General features: G+C 36.3%; 2 protein-coding genes across 9 annotated transcripts in view; one reads left to right on the top strand and one right to left on the bottom strand.

Annotated features, from left to right (window-relative positions):
• Positions 1-24,805, top strand: part of THADA (THADA, armadillo repeat containing) — a 218,808-nt gene that overhangs the window by 18,347 nt on the left and 175,656 nt on the right. The gene's annotated exons all lie outside the window — the stretch shown is intronic.
• Positions 1-24,805, bottom strand: part of PLEKHH2 (pleckstrin homology, MyTH4 and FERM domain containing H2) — a 55,024-nt gene that overhangs the window by 16,328 nt on the left and 13,891 nt on the right. For 4 of the 6 annotated variants that reach the window (XM_017744784.1, XM_017744787.1, XM_017744785.1 and 1 more), the window contains 17 exons: positions 20,136-20,198; positions 18,974-19,123; positions 18,451-18,534; positions 16,902-16,983; positions 15,014-15,196; positions 12,674-13,671; positions 11,573-11,648; positions 11,021-11,115; positions 10,226-10,370; positions 7,947-8,083; positions 6,738-6,848; positions 6,393-6,479; positions 5,712-5,870; positions 5,373-5,453; positions 3,026-3,205; positions 2,122-2,230; positions 1,907-2,019 (listed from right to left, as the gene is read on the bottom strand). In XM_017744784.1, the coding sequence (XP_017600273.1) occupies positions 1,907-2,019; positions 2,122-2,230; positions 3,026-3,205; positions 5,373-5,453; positions 5,712-5,870; positions 6,393-6,479; positions 6,738-6,848; positions 7,947-8,083; positions 10,226-10,370; positions 11,021-11,115; positions 11,573-11,648; positions 12,674-13,671; positions 15,014-15,196; positions 16,902-16,983; positions 18,451-18,534; positions 18,974-19,123; positions 20,136-20,198 (2,853 nt within the window). Of the gene's footprint in view, positions 1-1,906; positions 2,020-2,121; positions 2,231-3,025; positions 3,206-5,372; positions 5,454-5,711; positions 5,871-6,392; positions 6,480-6,737; positions 6,849-7,946; positions 8,084-10,225; positions 10,371-11,020; positions 11,116-11,572; positions 11,649-12,673; positions 13,672-15,013; positions 15,197-16,901; positions 16,984-18,450; positions 18,535-18,973; positions 19,124-20,135; positions 20,199-24,805 lie in introns of those variants that run through there. The other 2 variants (XM_008641706.2, XM_017744788.1) reach the window with 2 other exon arrangements.

Here is a 24,805-nt window from a genome sequence, read left to right as displayed (position 1 = left end):
GAGACATGGATTTACATCTTGGCTTTCCAGGGTATTTTTACTGTGGGTTAAGTATGACCTTTCCTATACCCAGTACTGTCTCAGGAAATCCAGATGTTACGCATTTGTTGTGCTGTGTTAGAAGAAAGCATACGTATCACTTGTTGCATTTCCTGTGTACAACAGTTGAATTTTTAAGGAATATAAGCAAAAACACAAGAACTAGATGGAAGCCCAATCTATTTCTAGTCTATTTTTATCAGCAATGGAATAACTGAATCATGACTTGATCTGTTTCTAAATAAATTCCCTACCTGACTTCTAAGCTGATTTATACAAAGTTTCAATAAAGGTCATACAAGTAATCTTTTATTTATTTACTTCAGGCAAGTGTCTGTGATTTGAATTAGGTCTGAAAAGTGATTTCCAAGTAGATGTAAATTTGTTTTTATCAAAGAAGTACATTTCCTTGTAAATTTTCATGCTGCAAGATTGCAGAAAGTAAGATGGATGTACTTCTTTGAAGTGCTTCAAACATTCCAGAGAAACAAGCTGGAAAGTTTGCCTCTAAGTGGCCGTGACTGAACATACAGTGCTTGTCTTGAATTCCTCTCTAGATCTGAACCACAACATCAAAATTCTCCAGATAGCTGATGCTTCAGGGAATTTGTTCTTTAGACTTGTGCAAGTTTTGTAGAGAAAGTTAATTTATCCAAGCTCCATGCCTTCCAACCTGTAATTTATTTCATAATGTACAGACAAAGAAACAGCAAAATTTTATTTTTGTCTCTGAAATAGACTTTATAGCCTGGAAGAAGGTTCATGGCATTGCAGCATACTCCCTCTCATAGGCATCAACTACCTATCTGGCCCTCAACTGGGAAAGCTGTGAGGCAGACAGAATTTCTCAAGAAACTAGCTGTGGCTCAGCGGTTATGAACCAGTATGTGTCATAAAGCATTTTTACTACACTGGGACATATATATATATATATATATATGTATTTTTAAAGATCTGGGAGAATCTTTAAAAGTGAACTCAAAAAACTCTTGTGAAATACTTTTAGTAATTTTGCTATGGAATATTTTCTCCATTTATATTACTGAATAATTGGTCTTTTAAGAATAGCTACTTCATATGAAAATATTTTCTTTTTATTAAAAAGAGCAGTTTGAAATAATCCATGACTTCCTTAAACTTAAAATTTACTTTCTTTGTCTTCCTGGCAGAATCTTTAAAAGTGAACTCAAAAAACTCTTGTGAAATACTTTTAGTAATTTTGCTATGGAATATTTTCTCCATTTATATTACTGAATAATTGGTCTTTTAAGAATAGCTACTTCATATGAAAATATTTTCTTTTTATTAAAAAGAGCAGTTTGAAATAATCCATGACTTCCTTAAACTTAAAATTTACTTTCTTTGTCTTCTGATTTTTAAAATATCTCCCAGATGATTTAAATGTATCTACAACAAAACTTTTGCCTACTATTTTTTTCCTGAATGTAATTGAAAAAATAGTATTTCAGATACAGTTTTCTGAATGCAGAGATCTGTCTATGCTGTTAGATTTTTGGGAGCTATGAACTTCAATGTAAAGTTATTATCACTCATGAGGGCCATGGATTTTTCTACTAACTTGCACTTCATCACTAACTTGTCAAATAAGAAGGAACAACAAAAGTTGAAGCCTAAACGGCTCCCTCACATCTCAAGGTCATCTTTACACTGGAAGTGATAGTCTTTGGTGACATAATATGAGCACATTTTGCTGCTGTCCATTAGTTACCACTACTAAAGATAAATATAAACTTATCTTTTCTTTTTTCTTATCTGTTGAATATCTCTAGTAAGCCAACTAATAGCCATTCTTTAGCTAAGAGTTACAATAGTCAGTTAATAAAAAAGGCATCTGCTATGGTTTTACCTTAAATAATTTAATTGCTTCGGTTTGCAAGGCTTCTGATGGCAGTGTTGTAAGAGGGGAAGTAATTCCTTCTTTGCTGTGGCAAAGAGTAGGATGTCTCCAAATCTGAGAAGCTAAACAGATAAAATATATACATTTTGCAATTTATTCAGTTCATGAGTACATTTCGTAAATAATCATCGGAAGATGAGTATGTGAAGTGAGAATAAACTTACTGGCATCACCTTCCACATTTAATAATTTGCCAAGAAGTTGTTCAAACTCAGATCCAACATTTACATTGGTACTTCCAGCTGCAACTGTCAGATGATAAAGCCACGTGTCCTAAAGCAGAAAAACATAGCAGCTCACTCGTTCCATGCTGGAAGGAGCTGCTTCATCAGGATTTTGCTCTCAACTTGAAACCCCACCATGCACTCCTTTTGAAGCCCAAAGGAGTTTGCCTTTGGTTGAATTAACACGTATTCATGGTCTCTAGGTTACAAATATTAAGCAAGAAAGATTGGACAAGGCTCTCTTCAAAAGTTTTTACCCTCAGAAATCATGTCTGATTATCAGGACATTCTTCCTTTCCTCTTCCAAAAGCTTACATAAGCAGTTTTTTATCTCTGCCAGATCCTGCTAACCTGGGGATAAGGCCAGAAAGCAAAATGAGGTCTACAAGATTACTTGAGAACAATGAAGCAACAATAATAAAAATGGTTTTAACCCCACCTCTCATTGCTCCTTTACTACAGTAGGGCATGTCTTTGCAATGTTAATCTTGTCAGTGAAATGGATACCAGTGCCCCGTAACCTCTGAGGAAGGTCAGCTACAGCTCTGTCTACAAGTTAGGGTATGTGAGCAAAATTCTCATTACAGCATATAAGATATTCTGCACCATCTACTTACGTAGGCAAGCCTGCACATTTTTGTCGTTTTTAACAAGGATTACCTATGCTAGCACTGATTTGCAGACAAACTGATTGATGGTAATAAAGCAGGACCTTCTCCTTATTATATCAAAATACAAGCCAGGTGACTTGTAGTCCTCCTTGTCCTCCTGAAGAAATATTTGTATCACAGCACCATACTCATAGATGTGTTACTGAAACTCAATAACAATATCCATTTATTACCTTCTCATGTTTAGATCCTATAAGAAGGTAAGTGGGTCCTTGGTCTTTGGGGTGGATAACAACAGTGTAATGGGTTGATAATAAACTGCGTCCACTGGCTTCATAATCTTCATCAGAATCACAGGATCTATCAACTTCTTCAACCTTTGCCTCAAAAAGCTTGATTTGACCAAGAGGAAACTAGAAGGAAACATCAAAAGTGGTGAGAGGGGTAATGTTTGTTTCAGTGCACACTGATTTTATACTATATACTATTATATTTATTATTATACACAATTTTTTCTTATTCTGCAAATAGAAATTAAAGCATGAACTGCCATCCATACCCATTTGTATTTATTCATTTTCAGTCCTGCCAAGGAATGTCAGATAAGCCAGATGTTGCAGAGAGCAAAAGGAGAATGATATGTGCCAAAGTCTGAAAATGAGATTTTCAAATATGCTTTTCCAGGTCTGCCTCTATACATAGCTAATGCAATAAATGTATGTTAGGGTGAGACAAGTCATTCTTCAGAGTTCCCAAACCTGGTTCCAATCAAAAATTTCCTGTGTCAAGCACAGAACTTTAATTATGATCTTGTTATTTTAGAGGACAGTAATGTATTGTTGATGTATTTGATTTGTTCGTACTCTAAACTCAAAAAGTTAATTTTTTGTATGATTGACCTAGGTGGTTTCTTTCTCCAGTCTGAGAGATCACAGAGCTTCAGTGTTGAGATGTTTATGTAGTTAGCACCATTTATCAGGAAATATTTTATCTAAAAAAGCCATTCAGGAGGAAATTTTCACAGAAGTAATTATTTCATAGCCATTATCAACAGGAAGCCACAACAAACATAAATACTGAGATCTCTTCTCAACTGGGTGACAGGACTGACAGAGGCTGACTGGCTACTCTACACAAAGCTCCCTCCTTTCCCACAGCGCCACTGGTAAGGATTAAAGAATGAGGTGGTGATTCATATTTTCTGTAGTGCTTCTGAGGCATTCAACTTTTTGAGTAAGATAAGATTCTGAGAATCAAAAGATGTCGTTTCACATATAAGTAGTCAAATTTGATTTATTCACCCAAGTTTAACTAAAACACAGTTGGCTGACTTTTAAATTTAAATTCCATTTTGAAAGGATGTCAATTAAATGGACTCTATTATTGTATTAACCACTGCAGATTGTGTAATTTATTTCTGCGCAGACACCATCAGCTACAGAAAACATGATTTTAATTAGCGTATTGTTGAACATTAGAAATAAAGTAGCTTTGGAAAACTTCTCATACATATTCTGCTTACAAAAGTAAAATTCTCATTCTGTTACAAGTTAGCACATTAGTTTCAATTTTACTTTAAAAGGGCACCTAAACTTCTTCCAAATGTGAGGAAAATATTCACAAGAATCCAGCAAAATTCTTAACTAAAGAGCATGCTAAAATACCAAAATCTTCAGTGGTAAAATTGGGTAAATTCAGATATGTTAAACATAGAGATTTTTCCCCAGGAGAAATTGTACATTAATTTTAATGTCTCTGTAGGATGAGCTAGAGATGAATACCCTACTCAGTTGATTCCCAAACCCTGTTTTATATTGTTTTTAGGAGCAATAAAAATAAAATGTTTTGATGGATGGTTACTGCTATCTTATTCATATAGTTCTAGAAATGGGGTTTAGTTGATGTTTAAAACTGCTATAAAAGGAAAGGACAACAAAGGGAATAACTGGCTCTATACAAAAGCTATGAGTTACTGGCTCCAGTGTGATTATCTTCTTAAAACAGAAGTACAAATATGAGAATTTCTGTTGATTTTTTTTATAATGGATCAGTGGACTGTTCCAAAATCTTATTTCTGACCTGCCTCCATTAAGAAGATGTTCCTCAATGACAAAATACAATGCCTTGGGAGCAAAGGGACAGGTGAAAATCATGTCTAGGAAGTGTCCTAGCTCTTGCAGCACTGTACAGGTACAGTGACATACCAAAGAACAGGATTTGGAAGTCAACTGAGGGAGAGAAAGAACATTTAAATTCTTGAAACTTGGAGTCACTGCCCACTGCAAGAGACATTAGAAAGGGTCTGCTTCCAGAACTACATGACAGCTGAGTCTTTTCTGATGCCTGTCAGAAAGGGACACCTGAACTCTCAGCAAATCTGTGTCTCCCTTCAGCTAGGGATAAGATGCACAGTATGTCCTGTAGAAAGAGACCAATGGGTGTGGTCTGGATTGCTGGCTATTAGATAGAATCTTCCAAGTTGACAATCTGTGTATAATACCAAGGCCAACTGTACCTTAATAGAGCTGTAGGTTACTGTTTAAAGTCTACATGCACTGAAGAAACAAGTAAGGGACCTACCTTGTCTTCTTGATTACGGAAGTAATACAGAATTTTTCCAACTAGGGTACACCAAACCCTTTTGGAATATCCATGTTTCACCTGTAATTACAGAACATTAGGAACAATGACAGCCAGAGAAATACAGACTATTTTCACCATCTCTGAACTTTGGTGATATTGGGAATGCATGCCTCGATTCAAATTCCTATCCCCATTACTAGACATAAAATTAAAACTGTGTAATTCTATTAAGGGCATAAGAATCTCATCTAAGGGCTCATCTAAAGCACAGTAAGGCCAGTGTTAACCTAAACGGTGTTGGAATAAAGCAGACTGGGGGAAGAAGTGTTTTCCTACCTTTGTAAGTAATCCTTTCATGGTTGGCTTGATTTCGGACTGTACGAAGAGTGGGCTGGCAGCCTGTATTTTAAGAACATTCTGCAGTACTTTGATCCATTCCTCCAAGATGTTGGGGGAATCAGCAGTCAGGTAGTATGTTCGTTTCTCTGTGGTCAGCTGTGTAGTAACAAAGAGTCTTTAGCTTCAAGAACTTGACACATTCGACCTCACAGTGTGGGATTTGTAACATACACCACCCAATGTAGCTTCACAACTTCAGGGAATTTATTTTCTCCAAAGTACCTTTTATTAATGAAACATTCCATGACCAGGCAGAGCAGATAGACCCTTTCTAAGTCTTTATCTGAAAAGTTCCAGGATGGCAAGTTGAGAAAACTCAATTCTCCTTTCAGACAAATGAATTCTGTCAAGCCCAGTGGTTGACCCCCAGACTGCTCTCTTTATTTCTATCTCATATGTGACGATCTAACCTTCATGGCAATACAAACAAGACTCCATGTAGGCCTTTTTATATTTTTTGTCACTGAAACAATTCTTTGGTTTCAAATGAAAGGCACTGATTATTTAATTCCAAGTCCACACTTGGACTTCCAGTGCAACAGGGACTGGAACAAAGGGTTGGCTTTGGGGATGGAGGGAATGCTGAAACTTTCAGCAATAGAAGAGAAAAGCAGGCACCTGAATTGTTTGTTTTCCATCACCTCTTTCAATGTGGCTGGATGCATTTAGCTCAATTTGATCTTGAGGCTTTCGAATGACATCACTCTGTAGGGAAAGAACGGGAGAAGAATATTTTAAATCTACCAACAAATAGCAATAAATTATTATAGGACTAATTTAAACATTAATCTTGATAAATACTTTCTAGTTAGACATTGTGTACCTTGTAAACCTCTTGAGGAAGTGAGTACTGAATCACTCTAACAGCTCAGAAACCAGCAGTGCATTTTTTTTCCTTCTAGCAGCCTTAGATTCTCAGTAAACAATTGAATATAAAACAGCAGGTAAGTTACATGTACTTACTGGAGATTTGTAGTACAGCAATTCACCTCCTTTAAGTACAAACCACCGTCGTTTCCAGGTCTTTACTTTACCACCCATTTTTAACAGATATCCAGATTTTTCCAAAGGTTCCTGGTTGTTTAGAAGTTAGATAAAAAGTGGTTAGATACACATATATACATAGATACATAGATACACATACCTCTGCCCCTCAGAAATATATATAAATGCACACAGAGAGGGATATTAATGACTTAAAAGCATGCTAAATAATAATTACAGTATTTGATGAGATTTTTAATCCAAGGACAAAGATTTACAAGCATCAATTAAGACAAATGTCATGCACATGGGATTACTAATGAATATCCCTACTTACTGTTATAGTACATGAAGGAGAGTAAGTGCCCCGAACTATACAAAAGAATGAAGAATATGATGATTTCTGATTTTACTTTCTAGTTGTTTATATTAAACAAGGAACAGAATGAATAAAGAATAAATACATATTTTTTCCCAACTCCAGATCCTAACCTGGAGACCAGATATAAAGCACTAATTCTGGGCTCCTCACAGACAAACTTCTAGTGTGTACATCTGCGGAATAGAGTTCACAGTTTTGCTCTGTGAAGAAAGCTTAAAATAATCTTCATCAGCAGGTAGTCAATCCACTTGTATGTTACGACACTAACTACTAACACAAGCCATTAAAAAGCTCCTGGAGACTGACCAATACCTTGTAATGGTTTGGTTTCTTTGACCTGTCTTCACATGTTACTCTACTTTATATTTCTTTGATGTTTTCCCTGTATGAAGAAAGTGTAGAAACTTATTACTGCACATAGATTTCTACTGATGACTTCAGCTCCTTATTGGAATGCCCTTCTATGTATCCAAATATTCAAATAATAATTTTAAACTGATTTTAGTATTTCATGTGCAATCTGATACCAGATCTGGTTCCAAGAAAGGAAGTCTCAAGGACTTTGAATTGTATTCTGGAGTGGTCAACCTATTTTTCTTTCATTATATAGAAAGCTTAGAATTATCTTCCACTTTCCTTCACTAATTATAATCTTACATGGCTAATGTTGGTATATTTTGCTGTTTGTACTCATAAGGCAGTCTGCGAGTCAGCAAGACTGAATGAAAAGATTTGGTAGCAGTCTTTGAACATAAATATACACACAGCACCTCAGGTGCACTTCTTCACAGAACTTCAGTACTCACATTTTTTCCATTATCACTAGATGAGGATGAGGTTTTAGGAACTTTCTGCTCTGGCTCTGAATAGTCTGTATCTACTGAATATGCATCTGGGGGAATAGCATAGTCACTTTCAGAGGTCACAGAAGACAGAGAAGCACCTGTGGTAAAAGAAAGAGAGTTCTTTACATATGTATTTTTGTTATATTAGAAACAACTGAGATCAGAATAGCCATGCAGTAAGAACATCTGAATAGAATCTCCAGGCAGACATTCCATCAGGAACCAAGGATTTTTTTAAAATATCAGCTCACTGAACTACTAGCACAGTGCAAGTTCTCATTTTATTCATAATTACACAGTTAAAGTCCCTTGTAAACGGAACAACAAAAAAATGTCTTATGTATATTATCACCTTCTGTTACATTACCACAGCTTTTTTAAGGAGGGAGTTAGTGCCATGAATCATACTCATTGTCTAGAAAAAGCCCCCAGGATCTTTAATTAAACTAAGCAACCTTCCCCCTGCGCTTTCTCTCACTCACTGTAGCATCTGGATTTCTCATGCAACTGCTTGCATACTAAGAAGTCATACTCAGCATCTGCTTTGTGTTGAAGCTGTAGGTGACTGTGTTTTGCAATTAGTATGAATTTGTATACTGAGGTTTTCTAAAAGTTTGAATTTCATATTTCAGGGGGTTTTAGGAGTTTATTAGCTTTAATCCTGAAAAAAAATGCACCCTGCTTTCAATTCTAGTCAATCAGTAATAAAATCTCAAACTCCTCCCTCTTTCATTATAGAAATATTTTCATGCACGTAAATGTGTCCTTTTGTAAGGACTAGTGTTCAACTCTGCAAGGTTATACTCTCCAAAACTGAAATGAAAAGGCCTTTTTTCCTTTGTTTCAATAATTTCCCAACTCATTTGCCAATTTTATTCTTAAAAAAGGCTTTTCTCATTTATTGCTTTGGTAAGCCACCAAGGCTTTCAGAGTGGGTTCTTCTCTTCTCATGGTGGGTCTTTAATAACAAATTTGCAGCGAGCTAATCATGCTTCTGGTGAAATGTGTGACTGCCTAGATTTTTAAACAATGTGATCTCAACAAAGACATGTACATATGTGTTTTGTGGTTAAGAAAGGTTTCCACACACAAAACAGTGCAAGGACTATTTTATGGGAAGAAAGCACAAGCAAAAGGAATGGTTCCATTTTACAGACGCAGATAGAAATTGCAGGTGAAACCAGCTTTTAAATTACCCAGTTTAGCTTTCCTGTTGTGTAAGCACATAACATGAGATGTGTCTGAAGCCGTGGCACTGGTTTTTGCTCAGCAGGATGGAGCTGCTGGGAAGCAGGATCTATGGGGCCCTTTTCACACTAATGTGGCAAAACTACATCACTGGAAACTCCAGCTGTGGCTGCCACTGGAAACTGCCAAGTGGGACCAGTGGCTCTGTCAGCTTGCTCCAGAGTCACTGAGCAGAGCTCCTGCTAACTGGGATTTTCACATGTATAATAGAGACAATAATGTTATTTTGCATTTCTAAAGCAAAATATAGTGAAGGATCTTAACACTTGGCCTCACTGGGATCTTGGTCTCTCTTGGTTTACCCAGTGAAGCAATACTTGCAGTTATGTAACACTGATAATGTCACCTAATGAGGAAACACTGTATCTCTCAATACTATGAAACACATTATTTCCATTTTGCAGATGGAAAACACACAATCACCTAGAACTGTGAGATTTTTCTTCCACAAAACACAGGACATTACTGGATGCAAGTGTTTTAACTAAATCTTTGCACAGGACCTTGAGACAATCACTGTAAAAATGAAAGAAGTCTTTTATTGCATAAGGTGACAGAACCAAATAATTTATTGAGGGAACATTTCCACTTGCTTTCTGATCACATGAAATTGTTTTACAAACTTCAATATATGTGTGGGGTTTTTCTGATGGCAGTTTTTTTTCTACTGTTAAAAGTCACAGGAAGTCCTTGGCATGACAGAGTATAGATAGAATGGTGCTTCTTGCTTTAAATGTACAACTCACTTTCCCCCCATGACAACAGCCAGCTACAAGGTTAATGCCTTAAAAAGATATCTATAATAACAGCAATAAAAAGAAAGCCATCTATAACAGCCCTTTCTCCTGCTTGAGTAACAGATCTAGGTTTTGAGAGCCTAGATTTTAGATGGCCACACTGTTTAAGAAGAAATCAATTCCTAAGAAGATCATGTAAACTGCCTAGTTTACCAAACATCCCAGAAGTTACTTGTTCTTACGGTTTTTGCCTACCTCGTTTCATAGCCCGAGGACTCCCTGGACCACTTCTGCTTCGAGAATCAGACTCCGAAGTCCTTGAGCTGGAGCGAGAGCTGTCTTCTTCCTCAGATCCCGATGACTCATCTAGAAATGGGCTGTTGCTTATTTGAGTTGCCTTCTGCAGAAATGAACACAACATTCTTTGGTACCTTGCATAAAGGGTATCAGTCATTTCCTTCATACTGTGGCAGGGCTCTGCTGGCTTTATAATTCTCAAAGCTGTTCTTGCCTGGGTTGTGAGTTTTGGAACCCAAATGTTAACATAAAACCGAATTCCCTCTGCCCTCTGTATACTCAACCACACCCATACTTTAAAACAGAAACCTGAGGTAGCTCAAGGCATGGGTCTTTCCAAATCACAAAAGGCTGCCAGAAAACAAACAATGCTGTAATTACTGAGTGCTGGCTGTGTGACTAGAAACAGCTCTGGCACTGACACAAAGACATTTCTACACAGACACGCACTTTTAATTATGACATTGAACACCATGTGGTTCTGTTAGTAATTAACAAGCCTTTGGAAAAAATCACCAAGGAACCTAAGAAGAATTGACCTAGGCTAGTAGCATTTTTCAAGCAGTATTTTTTTATTCCCCAGCTATTTGATATATCTGTTACTTCTGGGGGTCTGTGATCTCTATACATCAACTTACAACATATTTGGCATGGTAGTATCAAATGTGAAACAGCAAGTTCCTGGATGTGAAGCCTAATGATATTTAAAAATTTTCTTTAAACAGTAGAACAGTAAAACAGTAAAACAGTTACCCCTTTCAAAGTGGTGTAGACAGGAGTGGTCATGTTCTTATATATCAGAGATGTATATAATCCAGATATGGAGCATGAAGTTAGTGAAACAGCACCTAAAAAAGCAACATATTTTATAAATTACCTTCCTAATTCACCCCTCAATTAACAAATTCAAATTTAATATTTTTTTGTGTTGTATAACTGCTATAAAAAGCAAACTAACTCCTGAACAGTTTTGGATGTGAGATTTATAGCTTTTTGAAATTTACAATGCTTTTAAAAAGCATAAATAAAATTGCAGTCATTAACTTGCTAACCCTTTTAAAATGGGTATCTGGTATAGAATCTTCAAAGTAGTGAATTGCAAAGTAAACTGGAGTGAACAAAGTACAAATTCAGCAGAAAGTCAAGATGTAAGGTATCAGAAGACAATGGAAAGATAACCAGTGATCTAGGATTTAAATAGCTGGTAACTAAATGTTTATAAAAATATTTTCAAGGTCCTTGCTCACAAATCACCATAGGAAGAGAACTTTCATTGATGGGACAATGAACAAATAAACCACTTACTTTTATTAAGAGATTCCATGGTGAAAGCTTCAGACATCCTTAAACCAGATTTGGCTACAGCATAAATTCTGCTTTCCTATACAAGCAGAATGGATTTGATGGTAGATAATTAAAACACAACAATTACTTTTGTTCTGTTTAGCTTCCTAGTCTTTGTGTTAGTGCAACTATGTGATAAAATGGTTCATAAAATGACATTATCAATAGCAGCTGAAAAATGCATCCTTCTTTTCTATGCCATACACATCATAGCCATAGTCTTTTCCAACATTTTTCATACAATGCGTGCCCTGTAAGTAACTTATTCTTAAAAATACTATTATCAGGTGCCAAAAAAGCTATAGCAAGAATGTTTTTTAATGGAAGATTGTGTGTAAAGAACGGAGAAATGCCATTGGAAGACAACTTTTCAACCATTTTGTGTTAAAAGGCTACAATAAGAAAATGTGTAATGCGAAAAGTTCACTAAAATACATACACAGAGAAGCTGTTACATCAATGTATTATTCATCTCTGAAAAATAATAAATAGATAGAGATTTAATAAATTAATTAATAAATCTCTGATACAGAAACCACAGAATCAGTGAATCTTGCCTCAGTTAATTTTGGATTTTGTGTAAGACATATTAATATCTATTTTAACATCCTGACTGATAGCTTTAAAATTTTACTTGGAAATGCGATCAATTACTTGTGTAATTTGTAGTTGTCTGCTCTCGACTTAATTGTCTAGATTGTGAGTGGTACAGTGCTTACAGCAAGGGCATTGACACCAGCATTCTTGGGCTGTGTTAGTGTTCAGCTAAATAAATACATGCAGTCACAAGCACTACATCCTTGGATACACTCAAAAGGATATACATAACTTAGATGAGACATGAAAAAAAGCTGGGTTTATCTATAAAATAGAGACTATGTTTTTCAATGGCAGGAATACTGTGCTTAAAATAAAACTTGGTTCTGAGTTTGTAGTCTTAGTTACAATTAAGCTAATGCCCTGTCTTGTCATTAAACAGAGAATAATTAAAATAGAGGCAACAAAAATCATAGAAGAGAGTGATGAAAAGAAAGTTTTGCCAGTAGGAAAAATATCTATTACCATGCTTACCCAGGAAGGAAATCGATGTAATGGAGGCGTTGGAGGTTTGTTGCTAGCACCCTTTTTTGTCGTATCACAGAGTTCCTGGGCTTCAGCATTTTGTGCTTCAGTGCAGTCATAGGTAAACGCTCCTTCATCACAGCCAATCTCCATTTTCTCTAAAATACCAGTATCTTCTCCATCCACCAGATCTATGTCTGTTTCCTGAGGTCTCCATGGACGGATCATGCTTATGGCATTTCTGTTCCTACCAAACATTCTGTCAGAACTCAGCTGGGGCTGGCTTAGGTGTTTCTTTGCTAATGCTGAATTTAGACTAAAGACATTAGGAGTCCGTAACCTTGGATGTGGCAAATTGGAGGGAAAATCTGATGGAGTTGTGCATTGAGAACCTGCAGAAGTTGCTAGAATTGGATGTTTGGGTGTCAAAGCAGGGGTTAAAATGGGACTTGGGGTATTTGCCTCACTGGATGAGGATGAATAATCTAGCCTCTGTGACTGAAATTTCTTATTCAGCTCATCCGAAGAACTATCTTGGTCTTTCTTTTTCCTTGTGAAGTCAGAGTGGCACTTTCCGCCTGGATTGCTCAGTCCTTTCCTTTGGGACCCTTGCTGCCATGAGTATAGCTTCTTTTGCTGAGTCCTCTTAACATCAAAACTCTCTTCTTCAAATAGAGAACTACTGTCATCAGATGCTGTCAAATACATTTCACTTCCCACTCTACTGTACCTTGCATTCTCTTCGGATGTGTGGCTTGAAAGAGTCGATGCACACCTGGATTTCAGTCCTTTATTGTCTCCTCCATCCTCATCTGAGCTCCAGTCACTCCCAGTAGTGCATGAGTTCTTTGACATGTCACTGTCTATGTCTTTGGATGAGTAGCTTATTCTCACATTTTTGTTCTGCTCTGAACCAGAGGAACTTTGTTGCAATGACTTCTGACCTTTATTTGTCTCGTGTACAGGACCAGCAAAGGTAGTTTCCAGGATATCCTTCTCTAGAGGAGAAATATAATGAACATGAGAAAATTACTTTAGCAAACTTGACTGATAAATGGTTTTGTCATCATGCCTGTAAATAGTAAGTAGGTAATAATTTCAAATGAGTGAGTTTTTTAATATTGTAAGTAATAAACATTAAGAAAAAGATTATAAATTTTTTAATGTGACTGAATGCAAATTATGTTCACCAAAAAACTGTAATAAACATTACTCAAAGTTCTAGCTGATCTAAAAATGGCAATAAATATAAAGATAAGCAGACTGGAGCTTATCTCCAGTGTATGTGTGAAAACAAACAAACAAAACTAACAAAAAGCCAAATACTTAAGAGGGCATACAAATTTAGTTGCTTTACTAAATCTAAGGAAAATTAAAGTTTAATAAAAGCTTGTCAGAAAGTATTTTCATTAACAAATCAACTATTCTGAGCATTTCTACAGTGTTTATACACAGAAATTTATTCTGGAAGCTATTATTGTATTCCCAATGGTGAATGCTTAAGATGTACAAGAGAGACTAACGGAAAGTACTTCAGGAAAGACATTGTGTTAAAAATAGCTTTGTTTCTGCTCTTCACTTTTACCTGGTTTTGCAAGAGAGAGCTATAGCTTGCAACATGTTAGTGAGGCCTGCATGCTTCCAAATTAAATCAGATGCAAGAACTAGGGTTTTTCTACACAGACACTTGGAAAAGTCTATGTTAAATAGCTGTATGAAGTTAAAGTGGATTGAATATGACAAAGATTTTAATTTCACCCACATTAAAGTAATGAAGTCCCCAAAATTATCTGTTTTGATCTAGGCAAGCCGAAGGTTCTATTTCTTATCATTTCCCTTGAAAAGATCACTCTCACTTCAATTCCCTCATCTATAAATATGGAAGTAATAATACATAGCCACTTGCATAATGAACTTGCTGTAATATAAATACACAAAATATTCATAGGATCTCTTTCAACTTCTTATTTTCAAAAGACCTCAGCTAACCATTTTGGGTACCATGATTAACTGTGGAGAAAATACTGAGGTCATAAGGGATTTGAGTACAAGGGATTCAAACGAAGGACCAGAGCAACAACAAACGTCACAACCATATCTTTCCTTCACAGCCAAAGCACCCAGGAGCCTCTGCAAGCTCCTGGTATTGTGGTATTAGTGGTATTACAGAGACTGTAGTGCTCAACAGGATTTCTTCCTAGTAATAGAAGAGGAGCAGAGCAGAGGGAGACAGTACTGGGATGTACTTTGAAAACAGCTGGTTTGGATGCACTGACAGGGTTGTTGATTTTAGTTTTCTGCTTGTGTCAGAATAAAACGGCAGTATTGGTGACAAGGTACCTGGCATCTTTTTGCCTTCAGAGTAGTCTGACTCTTTAGATGAAGCCTTGCTTATTTCTTCAAGCTTAGGAGACGGTTGTGGACTTCTTGCTCTATTTGAAAAGCATCCAAAAGTCAAACTGCTTAGTCGCTGACACTCTCCAGGCTTTTGTGTTGAAGTAACAGATTTCTTGCCAGTAGCTTCTGAAGAACAGTAATTCAGAAATCTTGTGTTAGTGAGATACAACAAGCTATACTACTCTTCTCTTTACTCTGCCGTGAAAAGTTGTTTTTTTAAATGTAACTAAAATTTAGAAAAAAAAGATAATTAAAAATTTATTATAGGGATAAAAACCTACCTGATACCTCCCCATATCAAGAGAAACCCAGAGCAACATTTCTAGTTCTTAAAATTTGACTTTTTTTTAACAATAGAAAGAAAAAAATCTTGTAACAATTTCACAGTAGTAAGATATAAAACATGTTCTTAATGAAAACCCAGTAAAAATGCCTGATTTTATTCTGCTATGACTGCAATTAAACCTATGGGCTGTTCTAGGATATGTAATATGGGAAAGACTGTAGAACAATAGTATTAAAATACGTGAAGGCCTTCCCTTCAGATAAAAATATTAAGAGAATCTGTAAGAGGTGCTTCAGCAAATACAGAAGAGTAAGTTACCAGGTTTAGAAGGTCTATATGGAGGAGGACTTCAAGAGAAAGTGAAAGCAGAAATTAATGAACTGCCTGGAACATGAAATCTGTCCATCCCTGTTCATAAAAATCCCTATGCTAGATCCGGGAACAAAAGGCCCTTACCCATAACTGTAAAATTGCTTATAACAGTACCAAGTGTTCATAATCTATAGCCTGTCACCAGCATGGACACTGCAAATAGTAATAAATTTCTTAATATTTTGGGGCGTATAAGTAACTGTGTATTGGAAACTACATGGTCTCAAAAAGCCTTTAAATAGATCTCTCAGAAGAGAATGACTAGAAGTGTATGGAATTGCTACTTATCAAAAGATAGCAAAGAAGCAAAACAATCCAGTTTCTTCATTAACAGAAAGGCGCATCTTAGTTTAAAAACTTCATATTGCATATGAATTTTTAAATGTTTGTATTTTCATATATTAAGCATACTATGTGTGTACACACACACACTTCTCTATGCACATTTCTGAATATTATCAAGAAATGAAGGCTAGGTAGCAAATTAACACAATTTGCAGGTGATAGTGAATTGTCAGATCAACCAAGCATGGAGAGGACGATGGGAACCTTCAGACAGACTTAAGAAAGTTTGTGAACAGGCAACATGGTGGTGAATAAAATTCAACTTTGATTAATGTGAAATTATGCTTCTTGGAGGGGATAGTCCTCTTTTCTTTATTTACACTTTATGATTTTTAAATTTACTATATCCATTTGGAGAGTGATACTCTGGTCTGAATTAAGATTTTGGATCACTGTAGTCAAAGGCAGTAACTAAAAAGATCTGATTGGAATTCTGACTCCCAGCTGACCATTTGCTAGAAAAAGCAAACGCAGGCTGACATTCATGTGTTTCTTAACAGTGCTGGGACCACCTATGCTATACAGAAGTGAAAGCAAAGATCTGTCATAAATCCAGTAAAATCTTTTTACTTGCAGAACCTCTTAAGTAACAGCGATGCGCGTTCACCCCACAAAAACCAGTTGTGCCTTGTCTGCATGTCTTTTCAGTATAAAACCAAGTGATTCCTTCCTAAAACCTTTGTGTACAGTCACTCTGATGTCAGTTCATACTCTCTGAAATCTTTGTGATTTCACAGAATATCTTCATTCATGTAGATGCACACATTAATAGGGAATAGAAAGAAATATACCATTAGAGAGAAGCTTTCAGAAGATTTGTACATTTACCTTGCAGTTTAGATTGTACTGTTTTCATCTCTTTCGTTTGCTTTTGGTTGATCAAGCGAAGGTTCTGATTTTCCACCTCTAACTAAAAGCATATAAATGTAATCTCATCCATTGGTGAAACAAATCTTGAAGTCATTACATAAATGTGAAATGTGAATTTCTGCTTATCTAAGGATAGAGCTACTTCAAATAGTAAGCTCCTCTCTGCTACTTCTCTGAATACCAGTCTAGGCATCTCTTTATTCTGAGCTACTAAATTCCCCGCAATGATTATTTGCTCAATTCTGCCAAAATCATTCCCCCAACCAAGCAAATCCATGACTGCTTTAAAAATCCTTAATAAATAAAGAGAAAAATAGAACTGCACTGGCATTTTTAATAAAAGCAGAGGGCTAGAATTACAAACTTCTGTGCCACCTTGCAAAACCAAGAGCAAGCAGAGGAACCAGAGGGAATGATGGTTCTAATGCCTCCCTGCCATCCCACAGCAAAAGTTAAAACAAAAATAGGTGTCAGCAAACTTTATACAAAGCAAAAGTCTTTCTACAGGAAATAAAAAACCAGCAACCCATTGCTGTAGCCCACCACTGGGAGGTAAAAGATGCTGGTCCAAACTCCTGCTCCAGATTAGGCAAACAGATTTGAATCTGGATATCCCTTGTCACACAGAAGGGAGCCAGCAATTCCACTTCCCACTGAGTGACACTTAGTCACATCTGTGAAGCTAGCTTGAGATTTTCCATAAAGAGTAAGTAAATAGTTTGAGTCATACTTGATTTTGTCCAAACTTTTTCATGGTAATTTTAGCTAAATTTAATGGCATTTTTATTAAATTATTTCAAAATAATTTACTTTAGTCCTCACAGACTAAAAATAAGTATTTTATGTAAGTACCTTCTAGTTTCTTACTTCAAAAACAATAATTTAATTGTTTTTCAACTCGAGTATAACTTTCAGTTAACTACAAGAGAGTAAGATTTTAACTTTTACAGGCAACTTTAAATTCTACGCCCAGGGAGGAGAAAGCACAGCTGCACCCCAAAGCTGGCAGCCTTAGGCAGGGCTAAGACATGGTTATCTTACCACAGCAGGGGAAAAAAGGGAGACAGCTGGTCTCTTGAAACTAGAGCTGATGTCCCTGAAACTATTCATGACTAAGAGTAGTGTGGGCATTGTGAAATAAAAAATGATCAAGGCCTTTTTTCTGCCAGGCCCCAGCAGGCTTGGTCGGCTTTCTGGGGATTATTCACACTTCAGGCATCTTCTTGAATAAGCTCAGCTTGCGAGCTCTCTCAAGAAGGGGAGAAGTTGACCTTCCAGAGAGCAGTTCTGGGCCCTTTCTCCAGAAAGAGGATCCAGATCATACTGGCTGACCAAACCCGACATCAGAATTTAAGTGACATGGACACTCTGCTCTCTGTGCCCTTTTTTTCAAAATGGGAAGCATTTTTTTCACTATGGCACGCAGGCTTTTAACAGCCAAAAGGTCTAAGGGATATCCAGTCACACCATTATATTTTCTGTGTAAGTATTGTAGCAAGAGTTATACCTCATGAAGCTTGACTGTCACCCATTCTTTTATTTTAGCTGCTTTTTCTTCTATGATTTTTGCTTCTTGCAGTCTTATTTGCTTCTGGAAAAAATTGACATAAGCATATTTGTCACTGAGTAATATAATCTACCCGAATAGTATCTTCAGACACAATTCCTAAGATTGCTTGAAGTAATTCAGGCTCCTGGGTAATACATAGTGATTTTTAAAAAATGAGGAATAGGGCCTTCACAGAGGCTGCTATTTCTCTTTCCTCTAGGAAAAATGACAGCTCTTCAGGGGAGACAGTATCATCTTTTCCCTCTTGAAAGTCAGATGTTCTTTCAATGGAAGCCAGAGCGTAATTTGGAAAGGAATAAACATTATTCAAATTATGTACTTCCAGTGGGAACCTCTTTAATCAAACAACAGAAATAATGCTAAACTTTCCTGGTCCTCTATTGATCTAAATTTTGATTTACCCTTTGTATAATTAAGAAGGGAATTGATGTTTCTCTTCTGTAACACCATTATTTCTAACCTGTTCTTCAAGTTGTTGCTCCAATTTTTGTATTATATCATTTTTATCTTGTATCAGGATCTCCAGATCTTGACATCTCTTATACAACCTGGTTTCTGATTCACTTGTTTGAACATTTGCTGCTTTTAATTTCTCTTCCATGATCTGCACCTATTTGGAAAGTCAAATATAGAAGTTTAAGAAACATAATACTCCAAGTCAAAAGTAGTAATTTAATCACAAAATAGACTGTTCCACACTTAAGATTCAAGATAACCCTGCACAGTTTTGAAGCCTATTTAAGAAGAAACCCCACAGTTCATGATGTCTCCCTAGCACTTAATACCAACAGGCAAAACACTGAAAGATCTTACACAGATTTTGTTAGCATCTGTGAGAGGCTTCTGGTTTTGTAACACACAAGCTTTTAGAAACACCAGTATGGGAAGAATGCAATTTATCTACAAGGAGCTGTAAACAATGTTTTAATAAATAAACAATTGCACACTGTAAAAAAGCCCAGCAAATTATCAGTAGCATTCTAAAAAACTGCTTAAAAGCACTTGGCTTGTAGTCAGGAATGTTTTCTAACTCCAAATTAGTACGTGAACATTTTTAGTCTTATAATTTTCAGTTTCTATCTGTCTCGCAATAAGATATGAGGAATGTTTCAGGAATAGCAGAGGTATGTTCATGAAATGTCTACAGTAGCTAAATCTGCCATTTGGAATCAAAAGGCAACTTTGGTTAAATATTTAGCCACTATCTCATTCTATAAATGATGTAACTTCTACAAGAGGAACAAACAACCCAGAACAGTTCTATTTCGAGACCGTATTGGGTAGCCTCATTTTATTTTCTTACAGATCTTCTAGAACAGGCCATTGTTTCCTCTCCCTTTTGCTTCCACATGCATCATGTATCAAAGACTCAGGTGCATCAATGAAGAAACTCATTACATGTATCTGTTTTTGATTTGTGATGTTCGCTTTGACTTTATTGAACTTAACTGAGTAGTTAGCAAAGAAAGGTATCAGAACTCTCAGTTAAGATAAATCAACAGATGTTAAACCGTCTTCTCCAATTTTGGAAGTACTTAAGAATAAAGCAATTTTTTGAATTTCATTTCATTAAAGTACCATACATACACAGCTAGTGGAGATATTTTTCCAAGTGTTTATACCTGCTGAAACGCTCTCTCTGCTTGACGATCAGCATCTATAACTTGTTTCTCAAGCTGCTGCATCTGTAGATGTAACAAAACATACAGTTAAATGGCCATGCCTTTTGCCTCTCATCAGAAAAACTCATTTTCAGGGTCTGTTTTGAAAAAGGAAAGGACACGTGGTGGCTGGGAGCATAAAAATAAGAGGATGAACAGTGTGTCAGACTGGGAAAAGAATTCACTATCATGACTGTATTAAAACATTGTAAAAACTCTTCAACAGAAAAAATATATACACCTTTTCTTCATAGTTAATTCTCTGGCTTCCATATGACACACTGCTTTTTCTCCCCTGCTACCAAGAGTAGAAATTCCTTTGACAATAGTCCTGAAACTTTCCTCATGTCCCTCCAAAAGAGGCAACAGTAGAGGGTACTTGGCTGCTACTCCTTCTGAAGTTGACAAATTTAGCATTTTGGACAAATATGCCACAAGGACTGTCCCAGACTTCTCCACATGCTGCAGGATGTGGCAGAAGAGACATGGTGGCCTCAGATGCTCCACAGCAGCAGGGGGTGAAGACAAGAGACCAGTTTTCATGGCGAAGTGCAGGTCACTTCTGAGGGGGGCAGATTTCTTATTTTATATTGAAGATTAATGAATCACAGGCTCAGTCTTTGCCCAGGGCCTTGGAAAACCCCTGCATTTTACAGGATTTATTTTGAAGGCTTTCCCAACAATACAGAACAGAAGGGGCCAGAAAGAGATACTTTGTTTACACTTTGTTACATTTTGTTAAGAGCCCTGTAGTCTGATTTTGCTGAGTTTTTTTAAGAAGTAAACCCTGGTTTGAAGTAACACTTGGAAGTTCATAAGGTATTCCATGACTTAAGGACTTGGTGGCTCTTAGGAAATATCTAGATAGGACCTCAGTTCACCTGAAGAGAATGAAACATCAAATAATTAATATTGCCATACTCAGTATTCAGCTTGAAAATTGTTCTTAGAAAAGCATATGATGCAAATAATACAAAGGAAACCCATTTATTCCTTCTCCAGTTTACTGCATGGTTTTAAAATAACCAGTTTCATCCTGTCCTGTTTGTACTCAATTTCTGGTATGTTTCAGTTTCTTTTTCACTCTCCATCTCTTTTTTTCTCTTCCTAATTATGCTGCCAATCACATGAAACTTTTAGCACCATATCCATACAAAGACAGAGTCATCATTTTCTATCCATCAATAACTGAAAATGGAGACTATGAGACTTATGTTTCACTAACATAAAAAAAAAAAGCTGTAACTCATCTTCTAGTCCTTTCTCATACAATACAAAACCCCAAAGTCTGCATCATAATAATACCACAACACACCACTGATACAAGAGCAACAAACATTTCACAATCCACATGGTTATGGTCAGGTCCCCAGTGAGTTGTTTTGCAAGAACACTTTTAAGGATTTGATCTTCCCAGTCATTCATTTGCCAGATGGACAGGGAGATAAGCCTTCTTTGTTCCTCTCTGGTCACATGAATTTAATTTCATATTTAAATGACCTCATGTTAAGATTTTAACTTCGAGTTTAACTTTTGGAATTTTGACTTCTAAGGTTACTTTCCATCTGTCTTTTTGGTTTTACATTCAAACAGAAGTTTGGTTTGCAAGACTCACTTTAAAACAGTTTTTCAGACATTTATTTTTTAGTGAGTTGGGATTCGGAAATTGAGGTTATTTCTGAATATATGGTCAGCTAACATTCAGCTGTAGTAAAAGCACTGTGCTAAACATAATGGGAGTGCAGGTACTAATAATGAACTAATACTCTGTAATGTTCTGTCTCTATTTTATGAGAGAAAACTATTAATATTATGACAGAAATTAGAATATTATGACAGAAAACTTTAGATATTTTTATTGTGAAATTTACTGATAAGTAGCAAGTTGTTCATCCACTTTCACAGGCAATTTGCAAAAGCATGGCAGCAACTGGCAATTTATTTATGTCCCATAAGTTCAGGTAATTTCATCTGTAAGGTAGTATCAGAAACCTGACAGATTTAGTAAATGGAATTAAAGCCTGAAAATGTTGCTTGCCAAGTTCACCCAGCTGCCACTGCAGCTCAACCAGCTCCAACCTGGCTTAAACCTGCAAACAACTGGTCTCTGCAGCAGCATCTCATGATCACTGAGCCACTGTACAAGCATTAGGCAGTAGAGCTGCTCTTCTACACAACAGTTTGAGTCCTGGATCATCCAGTGCACTAAAGGCCCACGTTCCTTCCACAGCTGTGCACTGACCCTGCACAGTGCACCTCTTTCTGGGATATACACACTGTTACCCAGGACCAGGAACGTAGTAATATGTTCATGTAGACTACTGGGACAAAGAATATGATTTGAATAAAGCTGTTGCTAAGATTAACATAAAGCCAGGAGCCAAAGAAGCTGAGAGAATAACTACCAAGCAAAAGATCATTCAGAGATTATAAAGGGAAGAACAAAGTTTGGTTTTGCCTCTTCAATAGTTAACTACTTCAGGGTGTGCTAAGAAGCTTTGTGTGGTCTCACAGTATGGATATGTCAGTCAGCTTCCTGGCAACAACTAAATGTGAGATTTTAGTTGCAAAATTTCTAAAGGGTCTTCAGTTTCTTTTAGGAGACTCCTGTTAAAAAAAAGCAATCTATATTATTCAGCAAGGATGAAATATCATGGTTACCAAACATGAGCACTTCTATCGAAATTAAATTTGCCAGCGTTTCAATAATTTGATGCTACATAATAATTACTAAGTGAGTCCTGATTTTTCCTTTATTTAGAGTTTATATAGGTTTGTTTTTCAGGGTCTCCTGTAACAATAATGAAACTTAAAACAATGTTTTTGCCATTTGCCTAAATAATCTTTAAACAATCCACCAAATGGTTTTGCCTGAAAAATTAGATTTACATCTATACTCTGACTGCTTTGCTTCTTTATAAGCCTGTGAACTTAAACAGAAGAAACGACTGCCTTAGAATACTCTGAGGGCTATCGAACTTGTTGGGCAAAAGATTGGAACTATTTCTAAGGGAAGAATTTCTCTTCACAAACAAAACCTAACCTTAAACCTTCTTCTTAAGTAGTGAAAAGTTTCTCAACAACGATCACACCATTACTGGGAGAAGGTGGAAATACGGGACTGGTTGAATGGTTTAATCAAGTCATGCTTTGAACTCATCAAGAATCAAATGCAGTGCTAGATTTTTTTTACCCAGTGACTGTGAAGGCCATTTCAGACCATGGATTGATAGCTTAAGATCCTCAAATAAAAATTTTTTAAAAATCCTTAACCTGAGGATGGATGTGGCAGGTAATGTCAGCCATATCCATGCTTAGGGGCAAACATCAGATGCAGAAGAACTCTACCTATGGCAGCATCCTGAATATTGATGACCAACTCTGACTTTATAAAGAACAAGATTTGAAAAAAAGAAAAGTCTGTTGAACCAGACCTCTGTCCCACCAACTTTTCTGTATACACCTCAGCAAATTGCCAGCATCACTGGATCAACATGGGATGTATTTGCTGTTAGGTGAGACATTGCTCGAATGAACTACAGTCCGTAAAGGATCAACTGACATAAAGTTGGCTTCCCAGGAGAAACATGGAGAGCCATCATGTTTTTGATAACATTTGGCATGTGAAACATATTTAAGCTTAATTTTCTATCATGTCCTAAATGAGGTAACTTGAAATAATGGCCCAGTTCAACAAATCTCTTGTAAGGAATATTGTTGTCACCCACATTGGATTGGTGCAAATTCAGTATGAATTCAGAGATGTCTGGTCATAATCTATACTGGTTTTGATTTTACAGTCTTAAATATAAATATTTTGGCCCATGAACAAAAAATACATACATATTGACTGAACAACACAGGTACAGAAGAACAGATGCTACTTTAACCTGCACTTTCTCCTTCTGTCTTTAAGTGAAAAATCCTCTTACAATTTCCAGAAAACGGATCAGTGCATGCTGCGTCAATTACTGAATTATAGAAAACCGTTTCTATTGTTAGAAACAGATTTGGTTTTAAACCTAGTAAGGAAATAACCACTCTACATCTGAGACTCATCAAATTGAGCTATTTTTGTTCAAACAATGAACAGAGAAATGCCACATGTGAATAAATAGTGAATGCTTTGAAGAAACATGGCAGCAATAAAAACAGAGGTGTACTGCCTTGGAGGTCTGGGCATTGAAGTACAACACACAGTCACTGGGAATTCTGTACAATACAAAGGCAAATCATAAAGTGATTCCTTTTCAAAGGTCACCTGGAAATTTCTTGGCTGCATTCAGAAATGTTGAACATACATATTTTTGTGCAAGTAAAGAACTTTTCATTTGAGTAAAGCACATATTACATGAAATCACCAAAGGGTATAAACTCAAAAGTCATCACTCACAAATTTAAAAAATATGCCTTTTGTATGTATATAAGTGTATATACACGTTCATTTCTATACAGAGAGATCATTATTCCTGTAGTGTGTACTAGAGAGAAATCACAGCACTAAAATGATAACTTTCCTGTTATTTGAAATAGCTATTTAATAATTTTAAAGGAAACATTTTATTTTAAAAATGAAAATTGTTGTAATTAGTTCCTTTTGAAATCTGAAAAATGTTTGTTATGTATAGGAA

Source organism: Corvus brachyrhynchos, unplaced genomic scaffold (genome assembly GCF_000691975.1).
Source record: "Corvus brachyrhynchos isolate BGI_N302 unplaced genomic scaffold, ASM69197v1 scaffold258, whole genome shotgun sequence".
NCBI classification, from domain to species: Eukaryota; Metazoa; Chordata; class Aves; order Passeriformes; family Corvidae; genus Corvus; species Corvus brachyrhynchos.
This window is presented reverse-complemented; position numbering and strand designations above follow the sequence as displayed.